Source organism: Empidonax traillii, unplaced genomic scaffold (assembly GCF_003031625.1).
Source record: "Empidonax traillii isolate 1590-97213 ecotype Southwest subspecies unplaced genomic scaffold, ASM303162v1 scaffold850:size379550, whole genome shotgun sequence".
Classification (NCBI taxonomy): Eukaryota; Metazoa; Chordata; class Aves; order Passeriformes; family Tyrannidae; genus Empidonax; species Empidonax traillii.
The window spans coordinates 321,503-342,801 of record NW_020956043.1 but is presented as its reverse complement, the minus strand read 5'-3'; the positions used below and the strand labels follow the sequence as shown (position 1 = coordinate 342,801).

At 38.6% G+C, this 21,299-nt stretch overlaps 1 protein-coding gene across 1 annotated transcript in view; it reads right to left on the bottom strand.

The window, feature by feature from the left end:
* Positions 1-8,113: 8,113 nt before the first annotated feature.
* Positions 8,114-21,299, bottom strand: part of LOC114067030 (phenylalanine--tRNA ligase, mitochondrial-like) — a 65,873-nt gene continuing 52,687 nt past the window's right edge. Inside the window, exons 4-5 of the mRNA XM_027902208.1 lie at positions 15,659-15,818; positions 8,114-8,271 (exon numbers count right to left, since the gene is read on the bottom strand). Of these exons, the coding sequence (XP_027758009.1) occupies positions 8,114-8,271; positions 15,659-15,818 (318 nt within the window). The remainder of the gene's footprint in view (positions 8,272-15,658; positions 15,819-21,299) is intronic.

The following is a 21,299-nucleotide window of genomic DNA, read 5'->3' as shown; positions in this document are numbered from 1 at the left end:
TTTTGATAGAAAAAACTCTGAATTACCATGTCAGTGACAATCTTTGTCATTAGCATAAAGAAGACTGGTACATTTCAATGAGCAACTCAAACTTCAGGGCTGGAAAACACATTTTTTGTTACTTTTTCATGTGTCCCCACAATTTTAGGATAAATACAGAATAAAAGTTATTCTGGGTGAGGAGTCCAACAGCCCCAAAAGTGTATCCACCAGCTTACAGGATTTTTATTGGTTTTTGTGGGGTTTTTACATGTGTTCTTTTTTTTCTTGATAAAGCCAACCTTTTGACCCAGGGAATATAGAACTTGCCTAGATTTTCAAATATTCAACTAAAGTTTTCAAATAATCCCAATGTCCTCAAAAACAAGGAAACAAACAAGTACTTTCCCCCCTCCACTCTCCATTTGGCAAAAAAGAAAATAGGCAGAAGATGACTTCCACAATTACCTCTTAAATTCCATTTGTCATTACATACAAACATTTCCTGGGACTCTGCCACAGTATTTAGGATCATACTTATTATTGATGCTCACTGCATAGTCATCAGAATACATAATTTATAGCATCCATTCTGTTCAGGAAAAAGGAGACATTGCTTTAATATCTATTAGTAATCTGTCACTGTTATTTACATGGGGAAAAGTGTTAATAAAGGCTGGCATTTTTCCCTGGTTCATTTCAGGTACGGCAGCAAATCCTGCACAAAACTAGCTGGTACATTGCCTGGAATGGGCTGTCTCCTCTCCATAGCTGTGCTGCAGTTGCCTTCCAGGAGCACGGAGGTGCTAAACCTGATCCAGGTTCTTTCCTTCCTTCTGGAAAAACGTTTATCCTTCACAACATTATCACCTCCTTCTGAACATTTTGTGCAGCAGAGTTAGGAACAGAGTTAGAGGCATGCCTGTAAAATCTCTTCTCCAGCCTCAGTTGGGTAGTTCTGATAAATGTCCTGGGAACAGCAAAAATGAATATTGCAACGCAACAAAAATACCCACTGGGTATCCTAGCCTGATGAGGAATTATATTAGGCTCATTGAACCAAATCCTGCCTGATTAAAAACATTCAGCATTCACCACATAACAGTGTAGTAATTCAATAGTATTATTTAGTTGTATTTTCATTTGCATAAATAAGGCCAAGGGAAACACCTTCTCAGTGCTATAAATTGTTGATCTTCCAGGTTTTTGAGAGTAGCACTTTCTTTTACTCAGGAGCTGCTTAATAAACTACATTCATCATTATTTAGCCTTCTCTTGTGTGTGGTGCTCTAGTCCTCCTGCTGGATCCCAAGGAGACAAATCATAGTGAATTACTAAACCTTTAATTTACTTTTGATTAAAAAAACTTAAGGGAAGAAGAAGCAATACATACACATGGGCAAACTGCTTCAAAGGCAACAAAAACTTTGGAATATGCAACTGCATATCTCTTTTTTTCTTTTCTAGATTTCAAATGGACTAAAATCAGCCTCACATATGGTAGGGGGAGCTTTCATTCACTCAGTGGAAAGATGTACCCATCAGTCAAATAACCACTCTCGCTGGTTTCAAGGTTTGTGTTATTCTGAGTTAACCCTTTTTCACATGCATTTTTATGTGGGAGAAAATGAAGCACGAAGACAAAGTAGTTTCTTAAATTACAAAGACAAGGAACTTATATACAAACTAAAAATGTAGTCTTGCACCATGAAAGGGAAATTACCCTCTAAATCTACCGATATTACTACTCTTAACACTAAGCTGGAAAAATCATACGGAGCCACAAACTCAAATGGCCATCCAAGTTCTATAATAACTCCTTACTTCCAAGATTCAATCCTATACTTGTTCTCCTACAAGATACCCCTGTAAATAAATAACACATTTACCAGAAATAGGTATAATAGAATTGTCATTAAATGCAATACTGTATTTGTTCAATATATACAAACACTACAGACTCAAAGCAAGCTTACATTAACTCTTTTGAAAAACCCCAACTTTAACACAGATAATGAATCTGTCAAAGGTAATAAAATCAGAGAAAGCAACATTTCAAAAATTTTATAGGTTCCTCCTGGATGAAAAACTTGATGAAAAAACAGTTTTAAAAATAGATCTGTAAATGAAATAGAAGACAACAGCAAATTATCTTGTTAAGAAAAAGGGAAACGTAAAGGAAAAGTTTAATTTTATAGCACAACACACACATCAGACCTGGTGGTGTAGCCATAGGTAACAGAACAAGAAAATCAAATAACAAATGAAACAGTGCGCCCTTTGACTGATGGGAGCATCACTACCATAGAACTCATTTCTCTGTTTTGGTTTACTTATCAAGGAAGGAGTAAGACTTCCTCACAGTCAGTTCAAAAGAAGCCAAAATAAAATCAAACCCAAAAGGCAACCTCCATCCAAATGCAGGAAATAAACTCTCTCCAATTTCTTCTTTGAGAGAGTAGAAAGGAGTTAGAAGAAATAGCTTTTCTATATAAGAGTTATTCCAATTTTAAAATACATGCTCCTTAGAAACTTGAACCTCCAAAGTCCTAAGAGTCCAGATCTAATCCTACCAAAATTTAAATCACAAGCTACAGCCCAGCTCTTGTGTAAATACATAGCAGTGCTGTATCTATTCCCTTTGCAGGACTGGGATGCCTAGCAAACCAGCACTTAGGTTTGCATACATGAAGATTGCAGGGTGACATCAATGGTTAGTCTAAGAAAGTGGCTGATATTTCTGCTGCCTCCTGCTATGGATGATTCCTTTACAGTCAAGAGATGTGGCAGTCAACTAAGAACAAGTAATTACCCCCTCCACAACCCTCAATTTACAAACTAAGAACAGCTAATTGCCACTCCACATCCCTCAACTTAGGCAACTGGGCCTTAACTCTTTTGCATAAGTGTTTTCCGGATAGCCACCCAGGTGACTACCACCACAGCTCCTTTCCTTCAGACATGCTGAATCACCACAGATTTTTAGTGAAAACCATGTTATCTGCCACATTACTTACTTGCTTTTAAACTGAGCAACACTGCCTTGGGTAAACACATCTCTGGATGTGCCGTGTACATACATCTGTGGGTATCCGTATGAAATGCTGCAGAACACAGATAAAAATTCAATCACATCACCACAACTCCACACCAGCTCCATGTCTGACTGAGCAAAGAACAGTTTCAGTGGCTGCCAGCTCAACAGAAGGTCTCTCAACTTAGCCAGATGTGACAATCAGTTTTTCTGATTTACACTGTGTGTGTGTGTAGAAAACCACACAACAAAACTAAAACAAGCCAAGTATGTCTCACTCTGTACTTAATTGGTCATTGACTTGTTTTATTTGCCTCACTCTGTATTTGTTTTTATACATACACACACATATATATTTATGTGCAAATGTAAATCACTGGGATGGATGGAGACAAAGATGACCCAGGAGCTGAACTATAAAGCTTGCATTCAACACCAGTTTCTTCAGCAGGCAACTTCTGAGACCCTAGGGAAGTCAGCAAAACTCAGATGCTTCCTAATTTCTAATTTTGTTTCATCGGAGACGTTATATCTTTGTGAGATACTCACTTAACCTTCGGATACCTGCCTAAATAGGGAGACTCTGCTCCCCCTGCAGCCAGACATAGAAAGAGGCTGCCCAGAAGATTAATCTACAAAGCTTCATATGTTGGAATGTATGAAGAGAGAGACTTTCTCTCTCTCTTAAGTATATAAGGACTGTAGGAAAGCTAACTTTAACTAAGGCAGCTAAACTCTTTGTCTGCAGCGTGCATGTGCATGTGTGTCAGCTTCCTGTGCACTTCAGTTCCAGCCCATAAATGAGGAATGATGATAGTCTCGGGAAAATAAGCACAGGAAAGGCTGGGAGATTCAAGGTACTTTGGTAGTGTGGTGGCACAGGAGACACACAGTGACCTAAAACGACCCCTGAGAGGTTTGTGATGGGGAGCTGTGAAGCTTAGGCAGCAGACTTAAATCGCTTTGAAGGTTCGTGTGGGAAGAATGAGCCCGTCCAACAGCTTTAGCTCATGTTCTTGGGAGGCCCCAGGTGCCCGATACACCAATACCTCTGTAACTTTAATTTCACCTTGTAGAGTTTCAATGTATTTTAAATGCATTATATTTACCCTTATCCACTATATCCATATAGACTCACACGGCGTTAACTATTTCAAGGTCCCTGCAGAGAGCTGTTAGCAGAGACAGAACATGGGTCGGCATACTATTGAAGCCACATGCACCATCTGCTCAAACATTTTAATGTAATTTACCAGGCAAGAGCTGAGCAGGGGGAAAAAAAAAAAGCTAGATGAAAGATATTAAATTTCCCCTTCTGCAAAACACCCCCTGCTGCTTGATATATGAACCTAACTCACCCATAACTAATATTTGATTAAAGAATGCATTCATAAATTTAAAAAAAAAAAAAAAAAAGTCCTGTGCCTCCAAGGTAACACTGACATATTTTTTCTGTTAGCTACTAACCTGCTGCCCATGGAAAAATGTTCAAATTCATAATCCTATTACCAAAACCAAGAAGGAGTGGACAAGTTAAGAACTTAAAAGTTGTTACTTCCCTCAGACAGCAATTGATGTCCTTCAATAAATGAGTAAAGAAATCAGACAGCAATTCTGATGATCTTCAATAAATCAGTAAAGTAAGATTTATTTACTGCAGCATTGAAGCCAAACAAGTTCTACATGTTAAGACTTCTATTTGGCTGAAGGTGGCAGCCCTGGGCCAAGCATTATTTAAATCTTGGAAATAAGTCCTGCATCTCATAATTTAAAGGAGATTCCAAATGGGAAAGACTTATACTTCAAGAATCAGATTTCATGACAAATAAGTTTCCACCTTTTCAAACAAAAGCAATGATTTTCAGAAGTTATGACAAACTCCTTTTGTTGTGTTCAGCAGTATTCATGAAGATGTTTAGACAAAGTTGTCAACTTTTTCTTCATCAGAAGTACTCACAAAATTAAAAAGAAGCCTAAAGGAGATGCAGGCAGGAGTGATCATGATTATCAGAACATATGGACAGGCTCCCACACAGGGAGGGACTGTATGACCAGCACCCTTTGGCTTGGAAAGAAGTCAGTGACGACTGAGATCTAAACAAATACTGAGTGGCCAAAACAAGGTAAAAGGAAATAGATATTCCCTGACACTTCTCGCATGAGAGAAGAGCTCTAACTGTAACTCTAAGCTGCTGGTCAGAACAAAAACGAAGTAGTTCCTCACGCAAGTTATGCAATTTCTTGCTACAAGATGCTGCATAGAGTAAAGATTTACTGGGATTCGAAAAACATTTTGACAAAGAAAGGTAAGAATATTCCACAATGACAACTGAAAACAAACATACCATTTTCAGCTCAAGAAACAGGCAGTTGCAGGAGTATATCAGGGAAAGATCAACATAACCTTGCCTGTTCTACTCATCTTTAGGAACTGGCTTGGGATGTCATCATGATAGAGGGATGCTCTGGATTTTGGATGCATCTGGTGTGCCACCCTTACATTATTTTATGGTATACTTCAGGAGTTAAAGACATCATGAGAAGTTTTACCAAAAAGTTAAGGAATTCTCCTTTTTTGTTTTGTTTAGTTTGTTTGGTTGGGGTTTTTTTGGGGGGAGTGTTTGTTTGGGGTTTGGTTTGTTTTTAAATTATCTGGTTTTTTAGTCTCATGGTTTTGAGGTAAACTTCAGTCCAATTTTCTTGCTTCCGTCCCCAGCTACCATATTCCGCAATGCTGAGCACTGAGAACATTGCCATTGATTTTCATCAGCAAAGGATCACACCCTAACTGCTTCCAATTTCACAGTTACTAAGCAACACTATGTGATCACAGGCTCTGAGTAAGCAACATGCTATATTCAAAGGTTTGAACCTTAGAACTCCATATAGACTTGGAACTTCAGCACCTATCGATGAACACCAGCTTTGCAAATCTTAGATAACAAACTCTTGAAGTACAGATATAAATACCTTGGGTGCTGTTAATTGAAATTAGCTCTACTGAACCACAAAATTTCCTTGTATCCTCATCATGGTCCTAAAACCGAGAGTACTCTCTGCAATACTGCAAACTTTCTGTATTCTTACCAGTATTAACCAGAACAAAAATAACTTTTCCAATATCAAAATTTATACATAGCACTCCTATTAAAATTATGTATTCAGGTATAGTTTAAGACGAAAAACAAAGCACACAAAAATGGGAAGTTAAACAGTACAATAAGCTAGATTTTATACTTAGTGAAAACTGATTATCAAAATTATCTTCTATGTTCACTTTATACCAAATACTTGCTCTAGTTTAGCACCATCAGACTTAGGGGAGCATGTAACATCATTCCTGACAAGTCAGTGCATCTTTGCAGAAGTGTATATTTTTTCAACAATTATATAAAAACATAAGGTATATATTTTTCTTTTAAAATAGAAACTATCACTGTTAAAAAATAGTAAATAACACCATATTCTCAATTTTATTTGTTGGAGGAGGCTTTCTTGAATGCAAACAACTGTTAAAAAACAATCAATAGGTGGATTGGCTTTAATGGGAAAGGTACTTGCAGCCTTTACCAAACTGTATTTGCTCATCTACACACCAGGACAACAGAAACCTTGCTCACTGTTAACGTGGAAAATCTGAATGGTTCAGAAGACCAGATCATTTCCACTGCCCACTGAATGACAAGAATGATGCTGGTCGCACCTCCCTTGGCTAATCTTGATCTGGTTTAACACTTTATTAATGTGAAATTTTAAAGGTGAGAAAGTGCTGTTGAAGTCCAAAAAAACTGCTGTAGAAACCGCTTGCGTTTCGTGCACATCCATTCATAGACACGCACACAAATGTAAACGGTCACTGTTTTGAGGACACAGCTTAACTCTTCTTGCATCTATTAAAGGAACCTAAACTTAAGAATTGAGCAACATAAAAGCTTTTCAAGAAGAAAGCCTGGACACTGGTCTGTTACATCTGATGGAAATAATATTACACAGCAGTCTTTCACTTGTAAGGCTGATTAGAAGCTGTATATTATATTTACCACACCATGAAGATAATAACCCGAGAAAGAACATCAGCATAAATCATTAATTCAGCGGAGAGAAACTCTGGAACAGGATATCTTTTTAAAAGGAAAATGATCACATTAAAATACATGCAAACTTTGAGGAAAACAAGCTGTGCCAAGTAACTGGTGCCAAAATTAAGTAATTCATAGTTATCACTTGGACTTCAATAGGAAGAATTTAGACCATATGAAAATACAACAATAGCGTAACAAACCAATGGAAAAAAATTCAACTGAGTATTAACTTGGCTATCGGAAAACACACTTGCTTTCAAGTCATATTCCAAAAGGCTTCTGTACATAATAAATAGTACTGGAAGACACTGAATGACAAAGGTCTGAACACATGCAGTCTGTTCTATGCTAACGAAGAATTACCTATTCTCAGCAAATGAAAAAGCAAGCATGTAAAATTTTCCATTTAGACATAAAAAAATCCACCAATTTCCCCTCTCCTTCCTCCATACTTACAAATTTCGGAAAGCAAAACTGCCAGTTGAAATTTCTCTGTAATAATTTCAATTAAATAAATTATGTGCTCTTAATGCAGTTTGCAACTTCATAAATAACTAACCCAAGGAAAAAGGAAACAAAAGAAAGGCAAAAATCTACCTACTATTTAGCCAGTGACCAAATAGCAATACGAAAAATAGCACATTCCTCTTTCTATACTTTGGGGACACAGGAGCACTTGGATATTCCAGATAACAGGGGATATTATTTGCTAATGTTACTTTAAAATCATAACTATGAATGCACTTAACATCTCTTGGAGAAGAAAAAAAAAAAAAACCTCACACCCTAATTTGCAGGTTCCCTTATAAAGCTGACATCTGTCTCTCTCCTTACTGCACAAAATAAAAGGCAAGCTTTCTGTTTGCAGGCTCCAGATCACTTGCTCAGTTGTTACTCTCAAATCACAGCATGCAAGGGCTGCATTCCACCTGAGGGATATGTCTGTGCTCACCAGGGTAGAAGGGGGAATTTCAGACTGTGAAGCTGATTGCTCTGGAAATGTTTGCTAACAGAGATGTCAATGAAGTAAAGGAGTTTCAGTACCTGAGTTAACAAGCTGTTGCTCCATGACCCCGCAGCCCAGGACCTCCATCCATTCTCCTTGGAAGTTGATCTCCATCTCAAAGGAAGGGTGAGTAAACGGGAAGTAGCAATCTACCCATCTGACTTGCAGTCCTGTAGCAGTGTTTAAATAAATAAATAAATAAATATGAAAGGGTGTATGCTTAAAAGGCCATCCCTCCAACCATCTGTAAAACTTGCCCTTCAACTAATGACATCAATTACAGCAATCCAGAGAAAATAAATAGCAAACAAACTAATTTACAACAGTCATGCAAGGCGATAAATCTTAAAACCTGTGGAAAAAAATGACCATGTCTTTTTTAATATGAAAAATGCTTTGTGCAATTCAAGCACCCTTTGAAACCAAATCCATCATTTGTCAAACTCTAGCAACCACCTGGCATCGCACAAAAATGAGCCAAGATCATGGGTAAGTCAGTAATTCTGTTATTCTTTGCACCAAGAAGTTAGTAACTGCTTCTTACAGGAAAATGCTAGCTAAGTCTTTAATTTTTACTTAGTATTTCATCGATTGTCTAGGCAAGTAATTTTTTTTCATCAGAATCTAATTAAAATACAAAGCATACATTTAACTATGAAAGTTAAAAATAGATATTAATATACTCAAATAGAAATATAAATGCACAGAGTTGTACATTATTAAGGAATGCAACACACAGAGAGCATTCTGGACTCAGCAGATAAGTGTAAGACAAAAGCACCACTGGGTAACTCCCCATCGTCCCCCCCAGCTCAGCACCTCTGCAAATACCATTGCACAGAGTGAGGAAGTTCCTCGCATCTCAGAGCAGAAGGGCCAGAAGAGGACAAGGTCTACACTGCTGCCAAAAGCAGAGTTGTTGTCAAGGCCCTTATTATATTTGATGAGCCTTAGTTCTTCTAATGATTTAGAGGTTTCCATTCACTAAATAATTTTTTCTAGCTATTTCCTAGGTGTCAGGAAAGAAGTTTCAGAAACATGAACTACAAAAACACAAAACAGAACTGAAGTGCAAAATCTATAAGCTATTGCCTTAACCCCAAGCCCATCTTCCCTTCAGTTAAGCCAAATACCAATCAGTGTTAGGATCATTAAGAACCAGGCAAGTACAGCTTTGAAAATAAGGGGGATAGCAAAAATTGTTTGAGTGACAGTATCTGTTAACATTCCTGGTTTGATTTTCAGGCTTTTTTGGCATCATTTCATAAAAGGCATGTAAAACATCAAATCGCATGATTTATACTGAAAGTTTTTCAAACAAAAATATTTTACGTAGCCTACAGGATTAGATTTTCTTTGATTACTTCTGAAACATCAAATGTGGCTACAGAAACTGAAACAATAAGCTACAACAAAAGTACATGCATGGCCAAAATATTTCTAGATGTTATGAACTTTCAAATGGTGAGGGAGGTTTAAAAAACAAATACACTGCTTCTGCTAGGTTTTCTTTACTTTCTTAAAAATTAAACTAAGGAAATTATATGAAAGATAACAAAGCTTTCTGATAATTTTACATACAGAACTTTGAAAACTGGAAGTATTTGCAGTCATACCATTCACCACTGTACTGTGATTTTTAGCAATCATTTAATTGGTTTTTCTTCCCACATAACAATAAAAAAATACATAGAGGAAAAGAGTCATGTATGTAACAGTATGGTACGCAGAAAACATTTTTTTAATTTCCTGATCTTGGCATTTTTAATCCTAGGGCTGTACAACCTTGCATATGCTGTAAAGCCATACATATATAAAATATTTTCACTTAGCTTGCAAAATTTGGACTTATAGAAAGGACACTGAATATTCAAGTAGTTTTGTGTTCAATAATAACATTCAGATAATGGTTTCTTTTTAATCCTCTTATTACTTCAAAATGAAGATAAGGGGGAAAAAAGGGATTTCTCAGCTGTTCGTTCTTAATTAAAATAAATTTTAAAAATAAAAAAAGAATTCAAAACTTTTTTATTTTTGCATTTTAATGCTTATCAGTACTTAAGAGGCTTTTGTTTTAAATGCAAATAAGCAAACAAACAAAAATCTGAATAAACCAACACAAATTCACAATGAAGAAACAACTCTCACCTTTATTCTGTTCTCTAAATTAATAGTTAACCCCATATACCACAGTAATTTTATTCATACAGTATCACAGCCAATTGGGAATACCACTGTAGTTCATATTCAAGTGTTCTTTCAGACTTTTGACTCTAGAAGACTTTACTGAAAAGCTGAGTGTTCTCAGCCTTCGGCAAGATTAAGCCTTCTAACTGCATTTCTATAGACTGTCACAGAATAAATGGATACATTTATTATTTAGATACAAAATATTGTCTTGGAGCTCAATATATTCCCCAGGAATAAAGGGCATTGCTCACACTCAGCAAATTAGACCACTGAGGACTTAAAAGGATTATGAAGATTAGGCTTTCTGTATTACCATATAATTTACCTGATTAGGCCTAATTTATTTCTTCATATACAGCCTGTGAAATGCTGGCAAAAACTGATCTTTTTCAAGAAATTTTAGAAGGCTGAGAGATGCCTAACACAGCGGTACTTACAAGAGTACAATGCCAAATCTAACCAGAGACTGACCACTAGATACAAACTCAGCAACTTCTCCAATTCAAAGAAATTACTTGTGTTACCAGGAGGACACCCTCTCATTTCAGATCCTCACAGTATTCATGGGAGTCCTTCCAGTAGGTACATGTCCATCAGTAACTGTGGTGCCCATCAAAGCAGCTCTATCACTCCCCTCCTCAGCTGGACAGGGGAGAGAAAACACAACGAAAGGCTCCTGGGTTGAGATAAGGGCAGGGAGAGATCACTCACCACTTAGTCATGGGCAAACCAGATTCGACTTGGGGACATTAGTTTATTACAACCAAATCAGAGTAGGATAATGGGAAACAAAAACTAAATCTTAGAAACACCTTCCCTGCCCCCCTCCTTTCTTCCAGGCTCTACCTCCTCCCTGCCAGCAGTGGGAACAGGAAACGGGGGCTGCGGTCAGTTCATCACTCCTTTTCTCTGCCGCCCTTTCCCTGCTCCAGCACAGATGGGGTCACTCCCACAGAAGACAGTCCTTCATGAATTGCACCAGTGTGGATCCCTTCCACAGGGTGCAGTCCTTCAGAAATGGGCTGATCCAGTATGGGTCTCTCACAGGATCACAAGTCCTGCCAGGAAACCTGCTCCAGCATGAGCTCCTCTCTCCACAGAGCCACAGGTCCTTCCAGGAGCCTGCTCCAGCATGGTCTTCCCACAGGGTCACAAGTCTTCTCTGGGCATCCCCCTGTTCCAGTATGGGGTTCTCCAGGGGCTGCAGGTGGATCTCTCCCCCATGGGCCTCCATGGGCTGCAGGGGCACAGCTGCCTCACCATGGTGTGCACCAGGGGCTTCAGGGGAATCTCTGCTCTGGTGCCTGGAGCACCTCCTCCCCCTCCTTCTCCACTGACCTTGGTGTCTGCAGGGCTGTTTCCTGCACATGTTCACATTCCTCTCTCTGGCTGCATTTGTGCAGAGGTTTTTTTCCCCCTTTTAAAACGTGTTATCCCAGAGGCACTACCACCATTGTTGACTGGCTCAGCCTTGGTCAGCGGTGGGTCTGTCCTGGAGATGGCTGGCATTGGTTCTGTTGTACACAGGGGAAAATTCTTGCAGCTTCTCAAAGAAACCATCCGTGTAGCCCCCCTGATACCAAAACCTTGCCATGCAAACATCTCCAATAAGTACGGAAATAGTGAATATTTATTTTTATTTCTGAATACCGAATCGAGGTAAGGAACTGGTCATAGCCTGCACTCGAAAGTAATGGTGATAACAGATATTAAGCTAAACAAGTGCTAGCCTAATTGAGTCTCGTAATGAAAAAGGCTTGACCAAAGGCACTGAAAAAGAAAGAAAAGAAAAAAGAACAAACCAAACGCATTAAAGCAGCCTATTGCTACACTACAGCACAGAAGCAACAAAGCCTGAGACCCAGATGGTCTTCACTGACCAGAAATTCTCTTTGTTCCTGTGAGGATTATTTTTAAAGATGAGGTTATGGGAGAAAAAGGAGAGGGGCACAAGGTGGGTGCTGGGAAGCACAGAAGGTATCAAACTGTGGCCTCTTGAGGTGAGCGCTGATTTGTAAGTACTCTGCACCTCGTTGTTACAGATAATTCATCACACTTGCAGCAGACAGGAGCTGGCTGCCCATAAACCTACATTAGCTCACATTTTTCAGAAGTTATTAGCCAGACCATTATGTCCTCAATAAATGATTTTTTTTCTTTCTTTTTAAACTCCTTACACTTATAGATCTCCAAGTACTCAAAGGAGGTATCAGTACAACAGAGTCAAAAAGAAGAAAGAGCAAAACAACATGTTTGATTTAAAAGACATCCAGTGGCTGTTCAGTGAAAACCAGCAGCAGCAAAGCCATCAGTCAAAGCACAGCATCACTCACTCTTCTGCCTCCCCTTACCAGTGCCTAGAAACTGGGTAGATAAATATGGGACAGTAGTGAATTTTGAGCCATTTCATGTAAAGCAACAAATCACAAAACCAACACACAATCAGTCTTTTCTATTTGCTACAGTAAGATTACTTCTGAATCTCTTGGGGTCCAGAAAGCTTTTCAAAAATTACGGAAGCGTTACAGAAAGAACTGTAGTTGAGAAGGACAGACTAACACTTTATAGAGAAACCTAAGAGAGCTTATCTTGGAAAGCCTTATTACAAGGTAACTTAAATGAGATATAACAGAATTCCTACACTGATAGATCTGTATGGGGAGATGGAGGTGTAAGTTAAATTACTGAATTTCAAGTGTACACCTTATCTAGAGGTAATAGAGGAAAACTAGGAATGTGATATCTAGGTGTAGTATTTGAAATAGCTTCCTGATATCAAAATCTCATGAAAAAAAACCTGAAGATAATTACTTGTAGAATGCAAAATCAGAAATGGCATACCACTAGAAAAATCTCATAAACAGAACTATCATACACTGGGAAGTATTTAAGACAATAGCTTGCAGGATCCAGATCCTTCCCCCTCCATCTAATATCTATGTCATTCCTTTGTCTGTTGTCAAAGCCAGAAAGAAATAAAAAGAAAAACTTTCGGAATAAGTGTAGGTAAAGAGTCAGGTAAAGCAAAACTGTCTCATTAAATATTATGAAAACTAACCTAGAACGATACAGAGGGAAAAAAAAAAAAAAAGGGAAAAAAAAGGGCAGGTCAGTGATCTGACCTTTCTGCAGAGATCCTGCAGGGATCCTCAGTCTGTCATCAATCTGAGCCGGTAAATTCCCAGAGAAGTACTGCAGAACCACAGCTATCCAATTCCAGGACTTTAGGTATAAGTGAATTTACGCAAAATTAACTTGCACAGTAGACTTAATCTAAAATCCAAACAATCTGCCTATGAGTAACAGTTGACTGTGTGACAGTGCAACATTTCAATAGCTTACAGCAATGATGGTTGCACTATCCTGCTAGAAAAGATGTGCAACTTCACTACAATATTCTGCTGACAGCACAAGCTGTAAAGAATACAACTGATGTGAAGTATAAAAGGAATGAAATTTTTGCTTTTAACAGAACATGAGGCCCTATGGAATAGCCACACAAAGGAAAAATACAGAAATTTTCCAAGAGCAATAAACACAGTAAAACACATTTCAAAATTAAGTTAAAATTTACAGGTGTTGAGACCAAAAAAAAGTAATCAAGAGTATTGTTTACAGAGAAGAGTAAAATGGAAGATAGAAGATGACAGTAGTCAAAAGAGAAATTTATTTATGTGTGTCCCAAGACACTTGCAGTGCACCGATCTCATACACCTAATGCCTAACATGAACTTTGCTCTCTGAATACTATATTCAACTATTTTCATGAAATGTGGGGGAGAAATATATATATATCTATATATATATATATAAAATTACATTTAAATCACTAACTATATCTTGTCTTTGTATTTCAGGAAAAATATAGCTGGTATAAATGGAAAATCCCTACAGTAAGAAGGTGGCATCTACTTTTAGTCTATATGTTTAAAATAATTTATGAATATATTTTTAATGTCTTTCTAGCTACTGTGTGGACTGTATAAGAACTGCCAGCATGCTGAAGCTTAAAGTGCAGCCTCTGTCAACACTTAGAGAAGGATGAAACTGCAGACTGATAACTCCTAAATAACTCTGATAACTAATAACTTCTAGAAATTGTTCACTTTAAACAACATCCCCAGCATCTGAGGTTGATCTAAAAATATCATTTTTACTATTACTCACTGTGATTCTAATTTTTTATGCTTCAAAAGGTCACTGTTCAGTAAAATGCACCCACAAGAAACTCTGATCTGAAGAACTTAATTTTTGTTCAGGTGGAATAGAACAAAAACTGGTAAAAGTTTTTCTTCCTATAAATTCAGCTTTAGAAATTCAGAAAAATATTCAAGCAATCATATATAGGACTTGGTACCATTATCATTCCACTCTTGGAAATACTGCTCTAAGTGCAGTAAGCATCTTAAAAGACCTTTGAAAGTAGGCAGGATACCAGATACATTCTAATACCACCCAGTATTTCCTCAACAGAAAGATGAATCAAGATCAGAAGAGCAGCCTCCTTGCCAGGAAACAGCATTAATGCAGCAATTTTGACTCAGGCCATTTATAAATTCTGTTCCTGAAAACTGAAAGCAGGTATTTCTGAGGACAGAATATTTCATTCATATACACATTTATTACCTTTCCTCATCCCACTGTAAGCACCAAAAAACAAGTATTTTTCGGTTTGCGTCAACTTAGCAAACGCCGCCTCCCCTCAGCTGCAAGGTTTAATTCGTTTGCGCATGGGAAATGCTCAAGGTGCTTCATGGGTGTACACAGCAAAGCAGCACATGCACATACAAACCCCTTCCCTGGCCCTGTCCGTCTCCACACTGCTGGTGAGAGGTGAGCACTGCCCTGCACCCTCCCCAGCAGCACCCAAGCTCTCACGCACGCCCAGCTGCGATGGTGCACCCCATGCCCTGTCCCTCTAGGGACGTGGGAGGCTCATGAGGATAAAGCAGAGGGGGTCCTGCACAGCTTTGCATTGGAGCTGGAGTTGCCTCTCCTCACAGGATCCACACTGACAGGTCCCCCACCTTTACTGTAACCCTGCTTCTGCCCAACAACTGTTTGCAGTTGAGTCTGGCACGTGTCCCCGTCTGTATTCCCCATGTATATGCCCACTACATTACCCTGACATGCTGCATATCAAAACATTTTCACAAAAACCTGATGATTCAATACAGTGTTGTGTGCACCAGTATTTAGGAAAACCAAGAAAGGAGGGTGTGGCCTCTTGAAAAAAGCCATTTTTTTGAAAAAATTCTGTACTCCAGCTGTCAACACCGCTCCTGAGCCTCCTGTTTGTATTTATACAGCAAAATATGTCTCCACAGCCCAAAAGACTACAGCCATGAGCAGCCCAGGAGAACCTACCGTCACCGAAGATTTGAGTCATGAGCTTTGTGAGCACTTGTTTCAGGTTGAACTCCACCAGCCTCACTGCCTCCATGGTGTGACACTCTTGCTTGTGTGCAGTGCGATGGCCTTGCTCGAACAACTGCAAACCTTCACCATCTTTAATGTTAGAGAACAGCTGCAACAAAACAACACAAACACCAGTGTTTTGCATCAATGGCTTTCTAAATGAGAACAGAGAATGAAGTTTCATTGATTTGAGTGGAAGTCTTACCTGCTAAGTCTGCACCATAAAAAAGAAACATAAAGACTGTGATTTTCTGAAATTCCCTGATTTTTTGAAATTCTGTTCACTAAATGCAGAGATAAATCATCATAAGAACAGAAATATTCAAATAATTAGATTTGTTTTATTTCTGTATACTATATATTCAAATAATATGATTATCAACAGGGAAATATTCACTTATAAGAGAAGCATCTCTCTTTTTCTGATTCTGTTACTGTGAAAGCTATCATGCAGAACAAAGTCCTCCATACCACATAAATAAACCATAACTCATAGCTTCAACTTTTTAAGTAACTGAATGATGTAAAAGAAATACCAAAACATCCAACACTATTTAAAAGCTATAATAAAATTAACATTAAAAAAAAATTTAAAAAACCCCCACAAAGCTATAAAAAAGCAACTAACCAAAAACCATCAAAAAAACCCAAACCAACCAAACAAAAAACCATCTAAGCCAAAGAAAAAAAAGTCACTGGCAGTTTAATGATACCTTAAGATGCTTACACTTGATTCATCTTGGGAACAGTTTATTCATTTAAGAACTACCATTTTCTTGCATATTCCCACACAGAGCATCCTCTTTGTATACAGGAGTTTTGTCTATGGGGCATTTAAGGATTCAAGATCTTGGGCTGGGGTTTCCAAATAAATTACAAAGCACCTAGACAGCTGTTTTGGGATGTGACAGACTTGTTCTTCATTTAGAGGCTGCTCCCCACCACATCTTCTGCAAATTGAAGATTTCTGTTTCCTGCATATCCCCATATGTTTCTGGCCAGGTGATCCCAGACAGATACATACCAGCAAATCTACATCCTCTCAGAGAGACCAATAAAACCCTAATTAAACAGCATCATTGGAGGCTCTGTGTCATGGGGAGGCAAGCAGGCAGTTTTACACTCTAAATAGTGTATTTGTTGGAAATCCTTACAGCTGTACAAAAAACCATCTCTGTTAAAGTGTGGAGAGTAGGGAGAGCCAATTGTGAAAGTGTTTCTAGTGCCCTTTCCTACCCCTCCTCCTCCAGCTTCCCACAGTCAATCAAGCACACAGAGGGGAAAAACATGCACCAAGATTTTCTTCCCATTAGGCTTCCCAGCATAACTAGCTCTTACTCAGGAGATGCCACGAACAGTGTGTAACCTTAATAACTCACAGATGCCCACAGAAGTTGTTTTAATTGCAGTTTGATGCCTTCAGTGCACTAAACGCTCTAAACAGAAAGTTCAAGTGAACCTTTGGTAGCCTACAAACGCTGGATACAATTAATTAAGACAAGTTTCTAGCACTTTTCGTGCAAACACAATGCATGCCTGAAAAGTCTGAGTTTAGACTGCATGCAAACTAGCAGCAAAATGGATTGAAGGAATAGAAAAAAAATCCAGTAGTGTTTAACTTTTATTCCTAGTCACAAGGAGACTTTGCTGGCAGCTTGAAAAAGCACCACTCCACTCCATCTCCTTAGTGTGCTGCAGAAAACACCAAATAAAAAAGGAAAAGGATAAATACCAAATAAACAATTCTACATCAGTCAAAAATGCCTTTATTAACCAAAAGGCAATAGCTTGACAAAACTAGGCATTACACTTTTAAAGAACAGATTCTTTATTCAAGTGCTAACTTGAAAGATTAAACCCCTTTCTTCCTACTGGCTGGAAGTAGGAATTCTCTAATTTGCTCCTGGATGGAACAAGCAGATGACACCCACCCTATACCTAATTTGCTCTCAGCAGGGCAGATCGGTCATCCAGCATGTGGTTTTGAAAGCCAGGGGGAATTCAGAGGCCAGCATTAGCCCAGGAAGGATAATTTTCTTAGGCTCACCAGGTGGCGAATGAAGAGACACAGGCTTCCTCACAGAAGAATACAGAGTGGCTAAATTAGGTTCCTGCTTCGAACTACCCTATACAAGTAGCTATCTTTCTTTCTATTGACTGCCTGACTCAGTAAGCCAGAAATATCCTTCAGGCAGCAGAGATGTTCCTTCCCCCTTTGGACCAGAATACACTCTATTTACACATTAGAAGGTACATTCATTATTTTCCCTATCAGCAGTACTTTAGGATATGAAACTCTTTTCTTCCTTTTCCCCTTCATTCTTTCCTTCAGCTTAAAACCGGCTCCTCAGACCACTGCAAGGAAGAGTCTGGACACCAGGCTTTAAAATACACCATATGTATCAACAAGTACAGAGAAATATTTTTCCTTACCGCTGTATTATTCCTGAAACATGGATGTTGTAATTACTGTCTTAAGCAAGATTTTATTTGAGTATTTTACATCAGATATGGAAATAAAACTTGTGCAAGAACCATTAAACACATTTAGCCACACTCCAGCCCTCTAACTGCCTGAGTCTTCATCCCACCAAACTAGTCCTATATACCATCTCCTTTCCCAGGCCAGGATAAGTGTCCATGTGGCAGTGTACTGAGCCAGTCTGGGAGGTGTGTCTGGATGAGCAGTAACTCAGGAGAAGAGAAGAAACTGAGACATGAAAACAGTCAAGTTCAGCCCAGTAATCAAATATCAGCATACCAGTGGCACTAAGAGACTTGCTGGCACATGGAACAGGGCTGGGCCATTATAGGCACAGGCATGATTCTACTCCAGTTCAAACAGGTTATGAAAACACAGCCATTGGGAAGTCCCCAAAAAACAGCCCCCCTTACAGGCAGGCACCAAGATTCACTTTGGTATTCTCCATAGAGGTTCCATCAGCTCCTGTCAACTCCAGCACAGCTGTGGATGGGGTTATACCGAGAAAAAAAAAAAAAAACAGATGCCTTACAGTTGTATTAATATTTATTCCCCACTTTCCATCCACTGACATTGCTATGTCAATATGAACAGCTTTAACATATACACTAATTTCACTGTTACAATGATTGGAACTGTGCTAAGTGCATGTCTTGGATTAGGAACACTTCAACATTTCTACAAAGCCAGGAAAGTCAGAGCTTGAATAAAATGAAGAATCACCTACGATTGCTTCTTTTTGATGTCAGTTTTTCTCAAGCACATATCTGAGCAAGTGGAGGGGAAAAAAATGTAACAGACCAGCATAAAACACTGACACATTCAAGACATCACATTTTCATGTACATTTATTCCTTCAGTGCACACTAAACCAAAATGCACTATTTTATTGTATTGAATACGATCAGTCACTACTACTACCAGAAAAGAAATTCCCTGTAGCCATAAATTGAGCACGTATGTTTCTGTCTACTGTAAGGACAAGAAACTTTTTCTTTAAGTGAAAATGTGCAAAACATCGAATATTGTGTCACCATGCAGGAGTTAAAAAAATTAACAATTACCAGGATTTAACAGCATATCTAATTATGCTGCATTACAAAGGACCAGAAGAAAGGAATTGAAGTGACCTAACCATGTGGCATGAAACTTACTCACAATTTATGGCATGAAACTTACTCACAATTTAGTTCATAATAAGAATAAATTCATATTTGATAACATGTAATGGCAAGAAGATGTGGGGTTTTAATTGGACAAATACAAATGGAGGTATGCTCCTTCAAAAGCACATTCCAGTGTATCTCAGCCTGGCACAAAGGGCAGAAGTCACATGTGCACTTTAAATCAAGATCCCAATGTTTCCTCAGTCACTTAACAGATTTTTTGGTCTCACATCCCTTCATTATCCATGCATTTAGGATTCAGTCCAAGATTAAGTGTCTCTTTATAGGACAGCATTCTGTCTTTCCACAATGCAGTTGTGTATTCCTCCTGCCAGTCATGCCTTGATTAAGATAATGAATAAATCATGCTCATGTACTTATACTCACAGACAAAGCAGCATTTATGATTATCTCTACATGAGGATCTGCATGTGGCAGCACTTGACCTTGCCACACCAAATACATTTTGTCTCACTGGCCCTGATAAATGTCCCTAAAAACAAACAAACAGCTGCACTCTGAATCTATTTACTAAGAACAAGCCATTTCCATAACATTTTAAAAGTACTGTGGAACTCAAAACTCAACTGATGGATCGTGAATGATGAAGATGATGCCACTCATAGACATCTCAAAGAGAAAACCTAATGTCACTCTCAGTCAGCCTCCAAGAGGTAAACCTGCACCCCAAGCCAGGCAGTTTCAGATACCAAAAAAATCGCAACCCACCATCTTCATGACAGAAGGCTCTTTATTGCATATCAAGAAGAACTGGTTTGGGGAGAAAATGGCAAAAATCTCTTGAAGCCACAAGCTTGCAAGTGCTCACCTTAATTTCTACATACTTTCCTTTTCAGTTCTCCAATTACAGCAAAGAAAGGTTATTTCTATTGTTTGGTTGTTTGTTTTACCTAATGAAAGTGTTTCTGGAAGAAAAGGGAAAACCACAGAGATGTCTCTGAACCAGAAAGAAAAAGTAACACTGCTATGAAGATACCTGTTATAATGAGACATATTATAGGACTCAGACTTCTGCTTTTGTGGCAATAGAAATTCCTTTACTTTTAAGCACCTTAGACTTCCCAAATACACCTGTAGATATTTTGCTCTCTTTTTTTCCCCTACACAATTAAAATATCACATTGAATAGACTTAACTGCTTTATTCTGAACAGTATTGTTGGATTTATTTTCTTTTTTTTAGCTGGATAATACAAAGTAAGACAAAGTTTGAAAAAAATACTTTACAGAAAGTCTTTGCAATAAAAGATGCACCAGTGGTTTTCAAACTTTCTAGACCATGGACCACTATGAAAATCTCACAGACCTTCTGATGTCCTTCACTGTCAAATTTTCAACTAAAAATAACAAAGAATACAAATTGGGTCCTCAGACCAGTGAAGATCTATTTCTTATGGCATGATTTCTATACCACAACTTGGGAAATACTACACTATGCACAACTAGGATAGACAACTGCAAAGTAACGCTGCTGCTCTTTTTTCTTATCAAGGATTGATCTAGTTCAGGTGGCTCTGCTCCTGAACACCCTTCACTGCTCCCTGAGAGAAAGAGGGGCATCTCTAAAGCTCCTTGGGACTGATGCTTTGCTCACAACCCCATCCATAAGTAGCACAGGGCTAAGAAGAGTACCTGTCCTTGGCCGCTTAAGCCTTCTAAAATATTTGTTCCTCAGTGCTCATTGCTATTATTTACATACACAGTGCTCATTGCTATTAGTTACATTATGTTATTATGGCCAGTCTCTTCGCGAACGAAGAACCGGGGAAGGTCTTTCCACCTTCCAGCCTGCGCATTGGATTTTTTAGGTGAGACACAGTGTGCGCGGAACTGAGCCCACCCTTTAATCCTGAGGTTCATCTGCCGGGGCCAAGCACGCTTGGACGGTGGCAGTGAGGTCCTCAGGACGTAGATGGATTGCC